Genomic DNA, 15,437 nt, shown 5'->3' with positions numbered 1-15,437 from the left:
CACCCCCAGTTCAACACCTACAAGACAGGAGGTCTCGGGCACAGTGTCTCATCTGCTGCCTTGCTGAAATACAGGGCTTTTCCAGACAGGTTCAAGCTTGTCACAAAATAGCGACTACTTTAGAAATTTCAGTAACTGTTTCGGCTTCCCTGAAAACACACACAGTAAAGGGCTGACAGAGTTTTACTAGTACTGTATAACATGAAGGTATTGCACAATTTTCTCAAAATTTCCATTCAAAAACACACCAACGAAAACGCATGTTACTCTCAGGAGCAGAAGAGCTATTGCATGCAGCATCCGAAATTACACAGTAATTGAAGATTTCTGCAATCACAGAAGAATAGCTCCAACAAGCCTAAGGTGAGCAGGGTTCTTGGTTTGATCCTGTCCTGATGCTAAAGATACCAGAGAAAAAGGAGGAGAAGGGAAAAGGCCCAGAAAGGTGTTTCTGCACCTCTCATGATGGAACCAACACAACAGCAACAAACCTGCCATGACCATGACAGCTCTGGGAAGAAACACATCGTCCTCTAACTGCACGGTAGTCTGTAGACAATGCAGGGATTGCATGGGGCTGTACTTCTTTCCTCATTACATTCTAGTTTCCCAAGCTTGTTGATGACATTATATAACTATTAATTACACTGCTGTTCAGCGTGCTTTTAACTGCAATGATTCAAACTGCTTCCAGTGGCTTACTAATCCAAAGTACAATCCTCTTGACAGCAACTGACAGATTCAGAGTATTCGGTTCTAGCTGAAAAGAAGGAAAAATCAACCCTCTCATCTGTCCGCTGAAAAAACAGCCACTATTCCTGCTGACCAGACTCAGAGCTTGGTCAGGGGCTGGGACATGCTGCTGATGAGACTCCAAGCCTTGTGTTAAGGCACTAAGTAACTCTCTCAGCCCAATGAACGGCAGAAGAGGAGCAGCCCAGACCTACAGCAGTAAAACAGAGTGCGGGTGAAATACAAAGAGCAGTGGACCAGGTGAGGCAGCAAGGCACCACGATGAGCACCCTGATGCGGTGCCATCCCGAGGGTTTTCCACCTTTCTGGCAGCAGACCTGGCCCCCGCTGGGCGCCTGCTCTGAGATGTGACCCCAAAAATGCCGGCAGTGCTGGCACCCCAGAGCCCAACACCCACCCATCTGGGATGAGCTGGGCAGCTCTGAGAAGCAGCTGGAGTCAAGCTGTGCTAACACCACAAAGGAAGTTTTCTTCCCAAAGGCCATCTCGAAATTGTAAGAAAAAACACAGAAAATTGTGTCTCTTTGGCATCTTCATTATGGCAGGCACTGAAAGGTTTCAGCCATCAGGCAGCAGACCCAGCAGACCCCCGCCTTGGCCTGCGCCCTGCCCACCCACGCTGCAGCATCCACCTCCCTTGCAAGCTCCAACCCAACTCTACATGCATTATTTATCCCTCTTGCTAAGTCAGGCAGTGGGATAATTACTTAACTATTGTAATGATATTTTGCAATGGCTGTACTCTATTATTCTAATTGATTTTCATGGGATTTCTTTTGCTGCATGTTTTGAGCACAAGAGCATATTTTCCTGGTGTATAAAAAGCAAAGTTTTACATTCATTTTAAGCCTACAAGCTGGATGTCAAAAGTGCATTTTTAGGAGACTATCAATGCATTTTTAATTAAAACAATGTTGATATATTACTCGGATTTTTGCCATCTCTGCTAACAACCACTGAAGACATCTTTTTTCATAAATCTAATTAAATTTAAAAACAGTTATTAACCATTTGTGTTAATCACAAAGATTTTTTCCTTCCAATAGGATGTTGTTTTACTTCTGAGACTCTTCCTTGTAAGACTTCAGTTAACATGATTACCAAACATTTGACAGGTGAGAGATCTGCAACATTTTTATTCACAAACTAAAAGCTTGAGTCAAAACACATTTGCACATCTTGCTTAACACCACATTAAATTTTACTAAGATAAACACTCAGCTTAGGATTGTTACAGTAAAACACTAAATAAAATCAGTCCTTTCCGTAAACTCAACATGATATACACTTCACAGCAGAGCAGCCCAATTAAACAATTATTTATGTCTCCCTACCCCTAGGATATTCTTCAGGCTATGCATGATTCAAGACACACTTGTAGAAGTTTTGTGAAGCGAAGAATAGGATTTCAAAAAACACAATAGTCCCAGTAGTTCAAAACTGGTAAGAAAACAATTTCTGCCTTGAGCCAGAAATTCTTCCAGGAGGAGCCTTACTTTAAAAGCTGCTAACAATAATACTCTGAACTAGAGCAGGAGGAAAAGCAGAAAGTCACTGATAATCGATCCATCTTACTAATGATCTGTCAGCTATATGAGCAAAGGCATGGATACAGCTCCATGGGGAAGGAATATCATCTTTTTGATCCAAGTGAGCACATGGGTATACAAGGACTAGCCTATTTGTACACTAACATCAAAAGCAAGAATTTTATACAGCTGGCAGTAGAAAGACTGAACTTTAAACAGACGAATATATTGGACATTCTGGATATTTTGTTTCTTTCTGCTTAAAAATAAGAAAATGTTTCATCACCATCTAAAACACTCCAAAAAAAAAAAAAAAAAAAAAAAACCCTTCAGTTTTGTAAGTCTCAGCCCCTGTTCAAACTACAGGCTCCAGGACGACTGAGAGCAACAAGCAGTCTGAGGAGTCCTCTCCTCTGCTTACACAGACCGAGTTCTCCCAAGTCTCACTTCAGGCTTTATAGAACGCAACTTATTTCTCAATTATTTTTTATCTATTACAAACAACTCCCTAGAAGGAAAACAGTCTTAGAGCAAAGCCAGATGACAAAAGATAACCACGTTAAGTTTCACGTTAACTTATTCCCTTTCTTCTCAATGCATCAGTCCCGGAGACCTGACCCAGGCCGTGCAGCCGACAACAACGTGCTGCACTGACTTCTGCAGCCTCTGGACATGATTCAGAAAAATCAATGCAAAGAGCAAAAGGTCACGTTCTCCACAAGCAGCAACCACCTGTCGAACCAAGATGGAATTGCAAATGCTAGCACACTCCGAAATAAAGCAACCAACTGCTATTACACTAATTTCTTAGCATAGCGTCCATATTTCCAAACCTGTGACTAAGTAAACCTGTTCCTTATGCTATATGCCTCTGTGTTAAAAAAAAAAGAAGAAAAAAAAGCCACTCATGCTTCTAACAAGCTTTTAAAAACAAGTAAGTGTAGTACATTGCTGTACAATTTCATCGCTTTGAATTCAGAGTGCCAGTGGAAAAGTCAGTCTGGCTTATGATACAAAAAAAAAATGGCAAGAGGGGAGAAACTAGAGACGGAAATCAAAACAAACTACTGCTAGGTGTTATCCCTCACCTTCTACACACATTAGGAAAAACCCTGAGAATTGGCAAAGAATTGTAACAGGTACCTTATTATGGACCATTTTCCATGCCTTGCTCAGCATGCCTGACCGTTGGTACAAGTTAGGCCTCTTCCAAGCACAACCAGTGGGACTGTCCTCACATTTTACATCTTTATAAATTCATGTGCTGAACATGAAGGTATGATCTCTCATACATTTGCAGGTTAGGTGGGTGACACACAGGCACGATGTTCCACTGCCCTGTTTGTTGTTGATTTTTGTATCAATGGGCTAATTTGTAATTGGAAAAAATGTCATCCTCTTCATACAGACAGGGAAGCTTTTGTTTATCAGAAAGATTCACCATCGCTTCTTTGAATGTTAATTGAATAATAGTGCATCCCAGCACACACTTGCACGTTCCCAGCCGATGTAATCCAGGAGCTTTAACAAACCCCTCATAGGTCTGAACTTCTGAATGCAAATGCCTGGTCCCAGCTTGCTGCAAAACTGTCACTGTCAATAAGCCTTTTAATAAACCTCAGAATTTGAGTTTGAGCTCTGGTAGCACAGACCGTCCCTGTGGATACCCCTGCAGTCCCAAGGATACTAGTAATGCTGGTCTCAGATGCGTTACATCTTTTTGACCTCAGAAGTTAAGCAACTTACAACTAATTTGAGTCACATTCGGTAGCGAGTACTTCTAATTAATTACTCTTAATTCTTGCCAGAGTACTGTATTCCCACACCCATGATTAAGCATGTTCCTTACTCTGCTAACCCACATATAAAATTGTGCAACTCTAACAATCCCATGCCTTCAGTACCACAGCAGATAGCTGTGCCATTCCCTCCGTGCTTTACGAGCAAAGACATCACTGCACACAATGCTGAAATGAACTGTACAACACCAACCCACCATGCTGTTCCAGCAGCTGTATCATTTGCTTTCTTGCTGCCCTTGCACTTACTTTTAAACAATTATCTATACAGTTCAGAGAAAGGAAAAGAAACATTGTTTTTTAAGTCTGACTTCACATGCAGTTTTTGAGAAGACATTTCAGGATTTCAAAGCATTTTCTAAAAATTAACTTCCTATAAGCCATATGTGGTAGGGACTCCTTACTACATTTGCTTTACAGACAGGTAAATCTATGCACAAGTTACCTAACTGTCCAGATTCACAGTGAGTTAAAAGAGGGGGGGAGCCCCCACAAGAAGCAGTGCCCCAGCTGCTGTGTCCCCGCTCGCAGCACTGGCAAGTACAGAAAAAAACCCACCAGCCATCCAGAGCAACACTTGCCTGCCAACACCTGTAATTCCCTTGCGTGTCGCATGGGAATTAACCATCTCTGGACACCAAGACACTGTTTATGCGAGTTTGCAGCCCTGTATCCCCCAAGAGGAGTGCTCCTGCCCACGCCTGGTCGCGATGGAACCGCCACTACACCAGTTCCGCCGAGAGGTAAGAACCCTGAAAGGAGCAAAGCGGCCATGGCGGAACAGCCGCTTGCAGGTTAACTTGTCCTCTCTGGGCAGAGCCAGAGGATGTCCATCACCCGGAGCACACCAAGCTGCCATCCAGCTAACTCCTCACGGGCACCACACAACTACACATGGCCCAGCCGTCCCTCAGATGAGCCACCTACCATCGCTACTGCAGGCTTCATCTTTCACTTTGACAAAAACCCAGCACCGTCAGCCGCTTATTAGAGTAACTTCTACGACCTACTGGATTCACCTTTAATGCCTCTCCTCCGATTAAGACATACCATCCTTCAAATCCCATGTTGGCATCGGGCAGTTGCTGGTCTTTCCTACACAAGTCAAGCAACTTGTAGGTAAAACCAAAAAAACACACAATTTTCCCCAAATAATCCACCATTCTTACAACAAGCAGTTTTATGTGATACAGGTTTAAAAATTGCTGAAATGATGCTGAATTGGAAACATTCCTAGAGTTTATTCAATATTTTTGTTAAACTGGTCCACACCCATGCCTGTTACAGATAACAAATGAAAACGGTTTTGTTTCTCCATCAGGCACCTGTAATAACTGAGCAACAGCAGCCAAGAGGCACCAACCCGCGCTCCCCGGCCCTATTAGCATTTGAGAGGAAAGCCTCCCCTCCTGCTGCTAATGATGTGCTCTGCCCTGCATCCCCAGGAGACAAATGACTGCACTGGCTGATTGACTCCATCACAGGGCCATCGTCCATCAATGTATGGCCTCTCTTATTGAAATCGCATCTCAGGAGAAAGTGCTCAGTACTGCTTCCGAAAAAAACAGTTGAAAGCACTTTCAGATTAAGAGCTCCAAGATATATAATTAGAGCCAAGTGTTTCAGCAGAAACACACATTTCCAACAACCTGAGTTGGGTGAATTCTAGCCTCTTACCCAGTCTCAAATCACACTAACATCACGCTATCCCCATTGATATCTGCAAATAGAAGAAAATACGAATCCTTCCATGTATTTAGCAAATAGACTAAGGAAAAAAAAAAAAAAAAGGAGCAATCCTATTCAATTAAGAACTACCCCTATGATTTAAAAAATGCTGTCCTTTTGGGACTGGGCTGCAGGGGGTAACCCACGCTCACCACCCATCAGGCAGCGTCCTGGTCAACTTTACAACAACATTGAAGCCACTACGTCCTTATACTATGACCTCCTCCATCTCCCCAGTTTGACCATGTTAAGTTGCAAATGAATTACCCAGATGTAGTTCCATGTGCACAAAAATAATTTTGTTCAGGAAAAATATTTCAGATTGTGATCAGTCTCACCTCTGTCTAGTCAACAAAATAAATCTGAAGAAGGGAGCTTTATCTCAGGCAGGATATTTTTTCTCACTTAGCACCTCTGCGTGTTACAAGCAATACATCATAATTCTGAATCCCGGAGAACAATCTGCTTGAGAAAACACGTCTAAACATTTATTCCTTGTTTAGCCCTAAACAGAATCCCAAACTGACTTGTTTTGCTTCCATTTTATTTAAAGACAACCAATCTGATAAGATGCTCAAACTAAGGTTTCTAGAACTCTTGAACATATTTCTATGTAAGCTGTAAATAGTTTCTGGAAGTTTGCACCTCCATATAGCAACTGACATAAAACATACACTGTGCTTATTTAAATATGGAACTTCTCAGCTCTCAGCAAATTGCCATAAAATGTATGCTTCAAAGTGTTTATCAGTCAAAAGGTTAAAACCAATTTGGCTATTACAAGACGTCTGCAGTAAAGAACATAATTACAGATTTTTAGTATTATGATCCTTGTTGCATAGGGGTTACTCCACAATCCCAGGCCAGTGTCTCAAACAAGATCACATAGGGTTCAAAACCAGGTCTCCAGCTTTCACAATCCACACTTTAGATCCCTACAACCTCTTTGTTGTGCATTTCCAGTATTACTTAACAGAAGATCGGCTGTGGGTGTACTTGAACTTTCAGAAACACAGGCAGCACTTCAATAATAAAATACTATTAAAACAATGCCCAGTTTTAGCCAGTCAGTTTTGTTTTATCAAGAAAGGAGCTGAGATTCACCTGATCGAAGATACCGAGTTACTGAACGCTCAAACAAAACCCACCAGGCCAGCAAGGAGAAGTGGTACTTTTCCCTCTCATTTATATTTGAGCCAGTCAGAATTACAATCTTTTCAATGTTTAACAGGCAGGGAATTTGTTGATGTACCAATTAGCACTGTGCTACACAGAACACGCTCCTAATTAATAGCTGGTTTATGGGAAGAGCAACGTTCAGGATTTGCTTGTACCTCCAGATGCAACAAAAAAAGCGTGAAAGGAGCTCTGGTTGATACAAAGAAAATCTGCCCGCACAAAGAGACAATCAATGTATTTAGCATGTGTCAGCTGTAAAAGGAACTTACATAAATGTAATGGAGGTATTTCCACATTATTTCTGTCATACTGTGTAACCCTGGACATCTGCTTAGGGTAGCATGTACGAGTTACTCAGTATTAGTGGTTTGCTTTTTTGCCATGTCCTTAATAAACATGACATGGCAATAATGATAATTTGCCTTTACCTGTCTGAAACATTCACACTTTAAATAAATCCTCACAAACTGTCCTGTAAGACCCCTTTCCTCTGGAAATACCCAGATTTCTCCTTTTACCTTGTAATGAAGGCAGCCAGTGCAAAGAAAGACAATGTACGGCTGCAAGACACAGCCACAGAGAGTTTGTAAGAATCTTATTTCAGGTCAGAGCTACGCATTACGAAACTCCAGCACACCTTGTGAGTGACCTACATTGTGCGACTGGAACCCACTAACCTACAGAACCACCCAAAATCCTGAAAAATAGGTCAGTGGGTTTCCTCGTGAGAAGAATTACGCAGACAAGGAGAAATGTACATAATAAAGGCCAAGCAAAGCACATCCTTCGCCTGACACAGGAGCATGCTGCAACCACATCTCTCACCCCGCTGCCATATTCCTGCACACCAGCAGGACTCACCAAAAGTGCTGTGAACTTCTGTGCTTCTCACTGAGGAACCCTGGAAGGTTCTGTCTGCTCATTCAAGCCCAACGGACCAGAAGAAAAGGAGAAGCACTGCAGCGAGGAACCTACAGCAAAGCTATTTAATTCATGTTGCAAACGCAAAGGGCTCTTGCAGCAAAGTGCAAGTGACATCCAATTCACCATCAGCCTGCAGTTACAGAAGGGGTATCTCCGCTATAGCATAAAAGCTGGATGTGGCCAGCCAAAATAATCCCTTCTGCCCACAGCATGTTGCCTGCTCAACCTTCATCCCTCATTGCTCTTGGATCCCATATGTTGCTTCCAGGGACCTCACAGTTCAGCCAAAATAGCTCCACAGCACTAGGAGCTGCTGGGGAACGTTAACAGACAGCACAGGACAGTCAGCCAAGATCCCGCAGGAGCTGAGGGTGTCCACAGGGAACCAACCGCACTTCGCATCCACCACCTCCCTCCTCTCAGCTACTGCTCTGGTCAACACCACACACCTTTCTATTTCCAGGTCATACAAGGTTGCGCTTATTAGATGAACCCTTATCAGTGTGCACATACATACGCCACTCGTGCAAATGCAGCAGCCCCTCCGCAGCCAGCTGACGGGAACATGAAACAACCAGGGCAATTAAGAAAGGCACGCAGAGAAAGTTGCTCAGCATTCCTCTGCCTACCAGTACCCCACGAGGATCTGCCGAGAGCGAGGGCCAGTATCCCAGTGGACACAATGTCTGTTTACAGCAATAAAGTTACGTGCCCTCTCCTCCTACACACACATACATACTTTGATTTAGATTTCCATCTCCCAAAAAAGCAGTCTATGGAGGAAGAGAAAAATGAATAATATCCACACTGCATATTATCAGTGACAGACTGCAACACTGGGCATGTTAATCTATCTATTAGATCTTTATACCATCTTCAACAGAAATCAAAGATTGATAGTAAACACTACCACACACAATCATTTAACCCAAACAGGTAATCCACACAAAAATTATAATGCACCTTAACTACACTAAAGATTTTGCTATTCGTTTTAACAAAAATATCTTTTTTTTTTTTTTTTCCTAATAAAGAAACACTGCAACAGGTATCGCTATTATTCATTAACAGGACCTTCAGGAACAAAAACTGGTAGAAGCAAAGAGCCACAGCAGCCACTACACTACCTACTGTGTTTGTCACTTACTGCATTTCAGGGACCCAAATTTGAGAGCCGTAGCAAAGTGGTATTGCCAAGGTGCTGCATGTCAATACTGAGTATCCTCCCCACTAAGAACGATTTCTCAGAGGTGCTGAAATCCAAGAGAAATCCTGCGGTGATGGTAATGAGATCATCAATGCCAGAGCCAAACACTAGCAAAGAGCAAATTAGGACACAACTCTTATTTCTTTCAAACAGATAATAGCTGATCTGAAGCTGAACAGCTTCATCTGCTCAGATGAGGTCTCACAGACTAATTCTAGGCTAGTTAAAAAAATAAGTGTAGTGTGAATCTGCACCAGTGGTCAGATTATAATGGATAAATACCCCAAGCCACATGGCTGAGGCACTTGGGATTCAGCAATACGAGTCATGAAGTCAAACAGCTTATCAAACCACAGCCCCAGAATTTGGGGCTGGCTGTGAACCATGAGCATTGCTTGTAAAATGCTATGTTTGCAAAAGGCTCCTCCTGTCCTTAGCTCCCATGCCCTGGCGGGTTTGCCAGACCTAGCAAAAGTACTCCTTCACTTACAAATTCAGAAAGTAACAGCTAATTATTTTTTAGACAATGCTGGTAAACAAAGTATGAGACAACAGAGGTCTGAAGAACTTCCTCCATGTGGGCAAACGTTTTGCAAATAGGTATTGTGCATTCCAGCACCCAGAACTATCAAGGCAGAGTTACGCTGCTCTCATTACGAACCAAGCAGCACCGAAGGGGACAGATCCTCAGGACTTGGATGGCTCCATGAAGCACTGGCACCACTCTGGGCTGGAACAGACTACGCTCTGCTCCACCTGATCCAACTGCCATTTAACTTCAGCAATCAACGGGAGAATAGAGACCATTTAACCATATATCTAACGGGCCAATTAGTAAAACAAATTATTCCAGAGTAAAGGCAACAATGTTCTGTCCACAACAGCTTTTTCTAGATGAGTCACATACTCCATTTTTTTATAGAAAATAACCCAATTAAAGGCCAGCTATGATGCTAAATAAAACCCACCTTAATGCAGATAGAAGCTATTTAGCTTGAAAGAGCTGAATGAAACCACTTTGCTTCCAACCTACACCACATTTCCACACCAAAGCAAGCATTTTTAGAAGAACAGTCCTGCAAATACATGGCAAATAAGCAGGGCATGTATTAGTTGTATGGAGGTCAAGATCATGAGCCTGATTCCTCATTCCAGGAATAGCAGGACTATCTGGTGTCTATTCTGGTCAGCCCAGCTCGCATGCAGAAGAGAATACTTTTCAATGGTGTCGTGGACAGTAGTTTACATCCTACAAGGTGCTAGCTTAGATCCTGTGAACATGCAAAGGAATTTCTGGAGAACTGAAAGGGAACAAAGGCCAGTATCTATCCGAGACACCTGTTCCACACAAGAGAAAATTCATATTGAAATTACTATTAATAGTTTCAGCTCGGCCTCCCCTACAAAAATAAGGATGGCAAGAGCAAAGTACTACTGACATGGACTCCTTGAGCACTCCACAATGAAACGTAAGTTCAAATGACCTGATGCAAACTCCAAACCATGCACTTCAGGCATGCAGGTATTAGCAACGAATACAACAGAAATGCTTATATAGACTACAACTTGTTCATTTTGTACTAAGAAGTCCCATTGCTTTGTTAATTTTCATGTCAGACATCCAGTTGTTGCTCTCACATCTTCCACTGGCTTTTTTAGTGCACTTCTCTGTAATCAAGGTGCATTCATGACAGAGGACGCGAAGTTCAGACAAGAAAAGCACCAATCCTAAAGTTAGAGAAAAATTATCAACAGAGAAGCTCTACCATATTGCACCACTTGTTTGTTTATCCAAAAGGAAAGCTACAGAAAATAGTAACTACCTCTGGGAAATCAGAGTGTGGGGAGGGAAATATTCTCCTTCACAATGATGTCTGATAGCAATCCCACACAGAAACACCGCATGGCCATGCCTGGGAGGAGAGAGGAAGCTACAAGAAGAGGTGTACAGGAACACAACATATGTAAAGCATCAGACAAACAAAGGTGAAGAGGAGCAAGAATACCACTAAGAAAAACAAATGGAAACAGGGAGCCATTGCCTACCCTCAAACAGGAACGCACAGCCCCCGTAACGGGAAATACAAGGCCAAATTCTACCCTCACATTCCTAGGAAATCCAAAGTAAACTTTCTTTCCATGTTTGAAGAAGTAATGGATATTGGAAGGGAACACGTGTCTGTGGAGCAAACTTCCAAGCAAAAGTTTTAATTCAAGGCTTCTCCTGTGTGCAGGTGCTGGTGGGGCTACACCAGAGCAAACCACAAGAACCACAGGACACAGGTGGAGGTGGTGGCCAGCACCAGCTCCCTGCAACGTTACACCAATACGAAAACCTCCGAAAAGAAAAAAAGTATCGTACACCCCAGCAAACACATTACCGTTGCTCACTTCCAGGCTAGCCAGTTAAATCACTGTCTCGCCCAACTGAATGTTGCGTCGAACATAGTTTATATCTTTGCCATGATCCTCACAGAAGAAAAACAGTAGAAAAACTCAACATACTTGCCTAAATAGAGCATAATAAAGCTTAACCATAAAATAGCAAGAACAAACTTGAGGAAAAGGAATTAGTGGCATACTATAACAAATCCAGTATTCAAGTAAGAACTACAGGTTTAATGTGATCTTTGCATGACAACTCCCAATTCTCTTGAGGTGGATTTGACCTCATTTTTATTTAAAAGTGCAACTGAAATATTTGTAAACGGCCCCTTGCAAAAGCATTCAGGTGTAATTTAACTGTTTAGCATCTACAGATATTTTGATTTGCCACATCAACTCTAAAACTCACTGTGTGTGAAACTCCTTTTATGAGATCCTAGGGAAAGGGGATAGTTGGATCTGAGAAAGTAAAACTTCTGACTGCTGCCAGCCACCCCTCCCACACACCAACAGGTTATATGGAGTCTGAAAAAAACATACACACAGTGAGAATTAGCTAACATCCTAACTAGTTCTCAAATCAGAGTATAGTTATCAGCCAAAGTAAATTCTACAGCAAATAACTGGCTTCACAGTGGAGGGGGGGGCAGGCAATAGGTCATACCAAATCTAATAAAAAAAACTGGGCATACTGTAATTGCACATCATAATTTCATGAAAGCCAGCTACCTCACCACGTATGCGATGTCTGCCTTTCACTACTTTGTTTTTTTAAAAAGTGAGTTTGATAAATTTCCAATAAGTGTTATTGAAGTAAGCCTTAATGAAGCAAGGCAGTTTTAAATGTGGAAAAGTGTCATCAACTTGTCAAATTGCAACTTAAAAGTCAAGCTCATCAGACACCTTATATTTCAAGTCATAAATTATCAATCATAACTCATTAAGTCTTGTTACATCAGTCATTTATTTTAAACATTCTTCAGAATTTCCCCAGCGTTGACTCATACGTCACATACTGTAACACTCAAAGCAATACCACAACAAAGAACTCTGACCTTCCAGGTCTTCTCAACATACGACGCTCACTCATGGCATTCAATCACTCCTGCTTTCGGTAATATTTATTCATAAATGATATAAATATGCAAGAAGACATAATGGTTCATTGAATATTTTAAATACTTTCTCAAATTCTACAAACAAAAGCAATTTAAAAAGCAGCAAAAATGAATAGAAAGCTGATGAATTAAATGAATTAAAATTAGAAGCCATTCATAAGAGTCCATTAAAAGCTAAACAGAAGTACAATATTCCAGACCCGAGGATCAGATCTGCAAGTAAGGCTACAGCTCTTAACCTGAAATATCAAGTGCTATCCCTCTTAAGGGTCCCTTAAAAGGCAAAACATCCTGCTACCTCAACCAACAGTTTGAAAATTATCTTTACAAATAAAAGTAAGGGCATGTGAGAAAAAGCTGCTGCTCTCAAAATGAACATCAGGATGGCGGCCAAACGAAAATGATCAAGTCTGACACAAGATCCAACCCATATGAGCTCCTGCATCCCATTAAGACGCTCCTGCAAACACCCGTGCACATGCTTGATGTGACACTGTGAGAATTGGCGGTGACTACAAGGCTACGCACTGTAGTAGCACAGCTAAACACCAGGCAACTGCAGGATCAACGTGTTTCACCTGAGCCAATGGGGAAGCCAAGGAAACAGAAAAGCACAGAAATCAAGTGTACTCTGGAAGTTTAGTTGCACAAGAAAACAAGATCGAATAAAACCAGTGAAAACTCTATGTGCATACAGAACATGACTGTCCCGAAAGCTCGAGCTCACTCAATGCTATAACTATGCTATTTAAAATTGTTTTAAGTTCAAGACCTCTGTATGTTTTGTTAAAAGCACAGAGATACTTGTAACCAACGTGCATTGTGGAACACACAGTGAAGTATCACAGCACCCTGCTGCTGTAACTCAGTTTCAATGGCCCAAAAGCATGCTCCCCATTAAAAATGTAGGCACTTCACATTGTCTAAAGCACAGCGTGAACAATAACCAACCGAACACGCTTTCACCTCCTTTGTCAATCAAGTCAAGACAGCCAAGTCATGCAAACAGCCTGCTGATGAGAGCATCGCAATGCACTGCTTCATTCAAAGGAGGAAAAAGATGCCTTTCACAATGGCAATCTTACGGACTAGTTCCTTGGCAGAGCAGAGCAACTCAAATTAGGAGGTACAATACGAACAAAATCAGAAGTCAACATGGTAGAACATCAGAAAAAGACAGAAAAGGCAAAGCACCACATGCTTGCTTTAGCGACAGCTTATATTTCCAGGATAAACTTTCTGAATCCATTAACTGGGAGAGCACAAGTTTTTAGGGGTTTTTTTTGAGATCAAATTAACTACTGTATGTCAGCTTCACCATCTCAAGGACTTCCACAGTTACTCAGCACAAGGCAATCAGAGAGATCTGACAGCTTTCAGCAAGCTGCACCATTCCCACACTGAGCACAAAGCCGATTCCTTTCGGATGACAACAGACACAGAGAGATCAACATCTCAGGAATGGAGCTGTTGTTCTGGCATCTTTAGTTTCAGCCATTTCCTTCCTCGCTCCCTAATTCTCAATCATTTCTCTTCCTGTAGAAAGCACAGGTAAATCTCCACCTAAAACACAGAAAAATCATCTGCTCCAAACCATAGTCAAAACATTTCTGGCTACTTATGGATCTCCAGAGGCCCTTCATACATCAGCGACAAAAAAAGCACAGCACAACAAAAAGAAACGTGTCTTCCAGCTCTGATTAAGCCCTTAAAATAGAATTTATAAAATCCACAAGCTTTTGAATAGAAACAGAAGGGACTCCACGGAAGGGAACAGGGTACAACCAGCTAATATCCCAGCAAGAACAAAACAAAACAAAACAAACCAAACAAAAAAAAAAATCAACAAGTCGGTGCAGCCCAGCACGAAGCAGAAGCCGTGCCGAAAGGTGCGGACGTACCTTGTGGAGGTGCCTTTCCTGACATCGCAGATGCTGCACTTGAAGGCTTCGGCGCTGTTCCTGAAGGTGCACACACTACAATCCCAAAAGCCTTCGTCGGCTGCAGGTTTGGCTTGCCTTTTCGGCCTTGAGGAGGGGGAGGGAGAGGGGAAGCGTGTGTGTACGTGTGTGTTTGGGGAGGAGGAGAGAGGCGGCGGGAGAAGGCGGAGGGAGAGGAGGAGGAGAGAAAGAAAACACACACATAAGAAACCATGTTACAGAGCCCCGAAACCAAGCGGCTGCTCTCACCGCCGCTCTCCTCCCGCGCCCAGGAACAGCCGACAAACACCTACCGGGTCCGGCGCCCGGAGAGGTGCGGGGCGAGGCCGCGCTCCGCCCCCGGCCCCGCGCCGCGGGAGGGCCCAGCCGGGCCGAGCCGAGCCCGGCCGGGCCGAGCCGGCCACCTCCCCCGGCGCCCCCCGCACCGCGGCGGGGGCCGCCCCCCTCCCTCGGAGAGAGGGTGGGAGGGTGGGTGGGAGAGTTCGAAGGCTGGGAGGCGCGTTCCCTCCTCCACCTTGTTAAACCTCCCTTTGTCTGGGAGCAGCGAGTGCGCGGAGCGGGAGTGCGAGCGAGCGGAGCCGCCATGGCTGCTCTCACACCAGACCAGCCCTGGCACCGGCGGCAGGCAGGGAGACACCGGCACTCCTCCTCCCGTGCCCTTACACGCTCCCTCCATCTTAACAGCCTCCCTCCATCCCTCCCCTCCCGCAGCGCCCCCCCCACCCCGGCCCCCCGCGTACCTGGCGGGGCGGTGCGAGCACGCCGCCCCCCTCCCCGCGCTCTCCCTCCATCTTAGGAGCCCCTCGCCGCCGCGCCCCCCCCTTCCCCCGCGGCGGAGCACACGCAGCAACTACCAGCCAGGGGCCTACCCACCG

General features: G+C 43.7%; 1 protein-coding gene across 1 annotated transcript in view; it reads right to left on the bottom strand.

Annotated features, from left to right (window-relative positions):
- The window catches only part of RYBP (RING1 and YY1 binding protein), a 41,553-nt gene that overhangs the window by 25,776 nt on the left and 340 nt on the right, over positions 1 to 15,437 (bottom strand). The window contains exon 2 of the mRNA XM_065642733.1: positions 14,524 to 14,649. Within this exon, the coding sequence (XP_065498805.1) occupies positions 14,524 to 14,649 (126 nt within the window). The remainder of the gene's footprint in view (positions 1 to 14,523; positions 14,650 to 15,437) is intronic.

The sequence above is a fragment of the Caloenas nicobarica genome, chromosome 11 (genome assembly GCF_036013445.1).
Source record: "Caloenas nicobarica isolate bCalNic1 chromosome 11, bCalNic1.hap1, whole genome shotgun sequence".
Lineage (NCBI taxonomy): Eukaryota > Metazoa > Chordata > Aves > Columbiformes > Columbidae > Caloenas > Caloenas nicobarica.
Note: the sequence above shows the minus strand (reverse complement) of the source record. Positions and strands in the feature narration are given on the sequence as shown.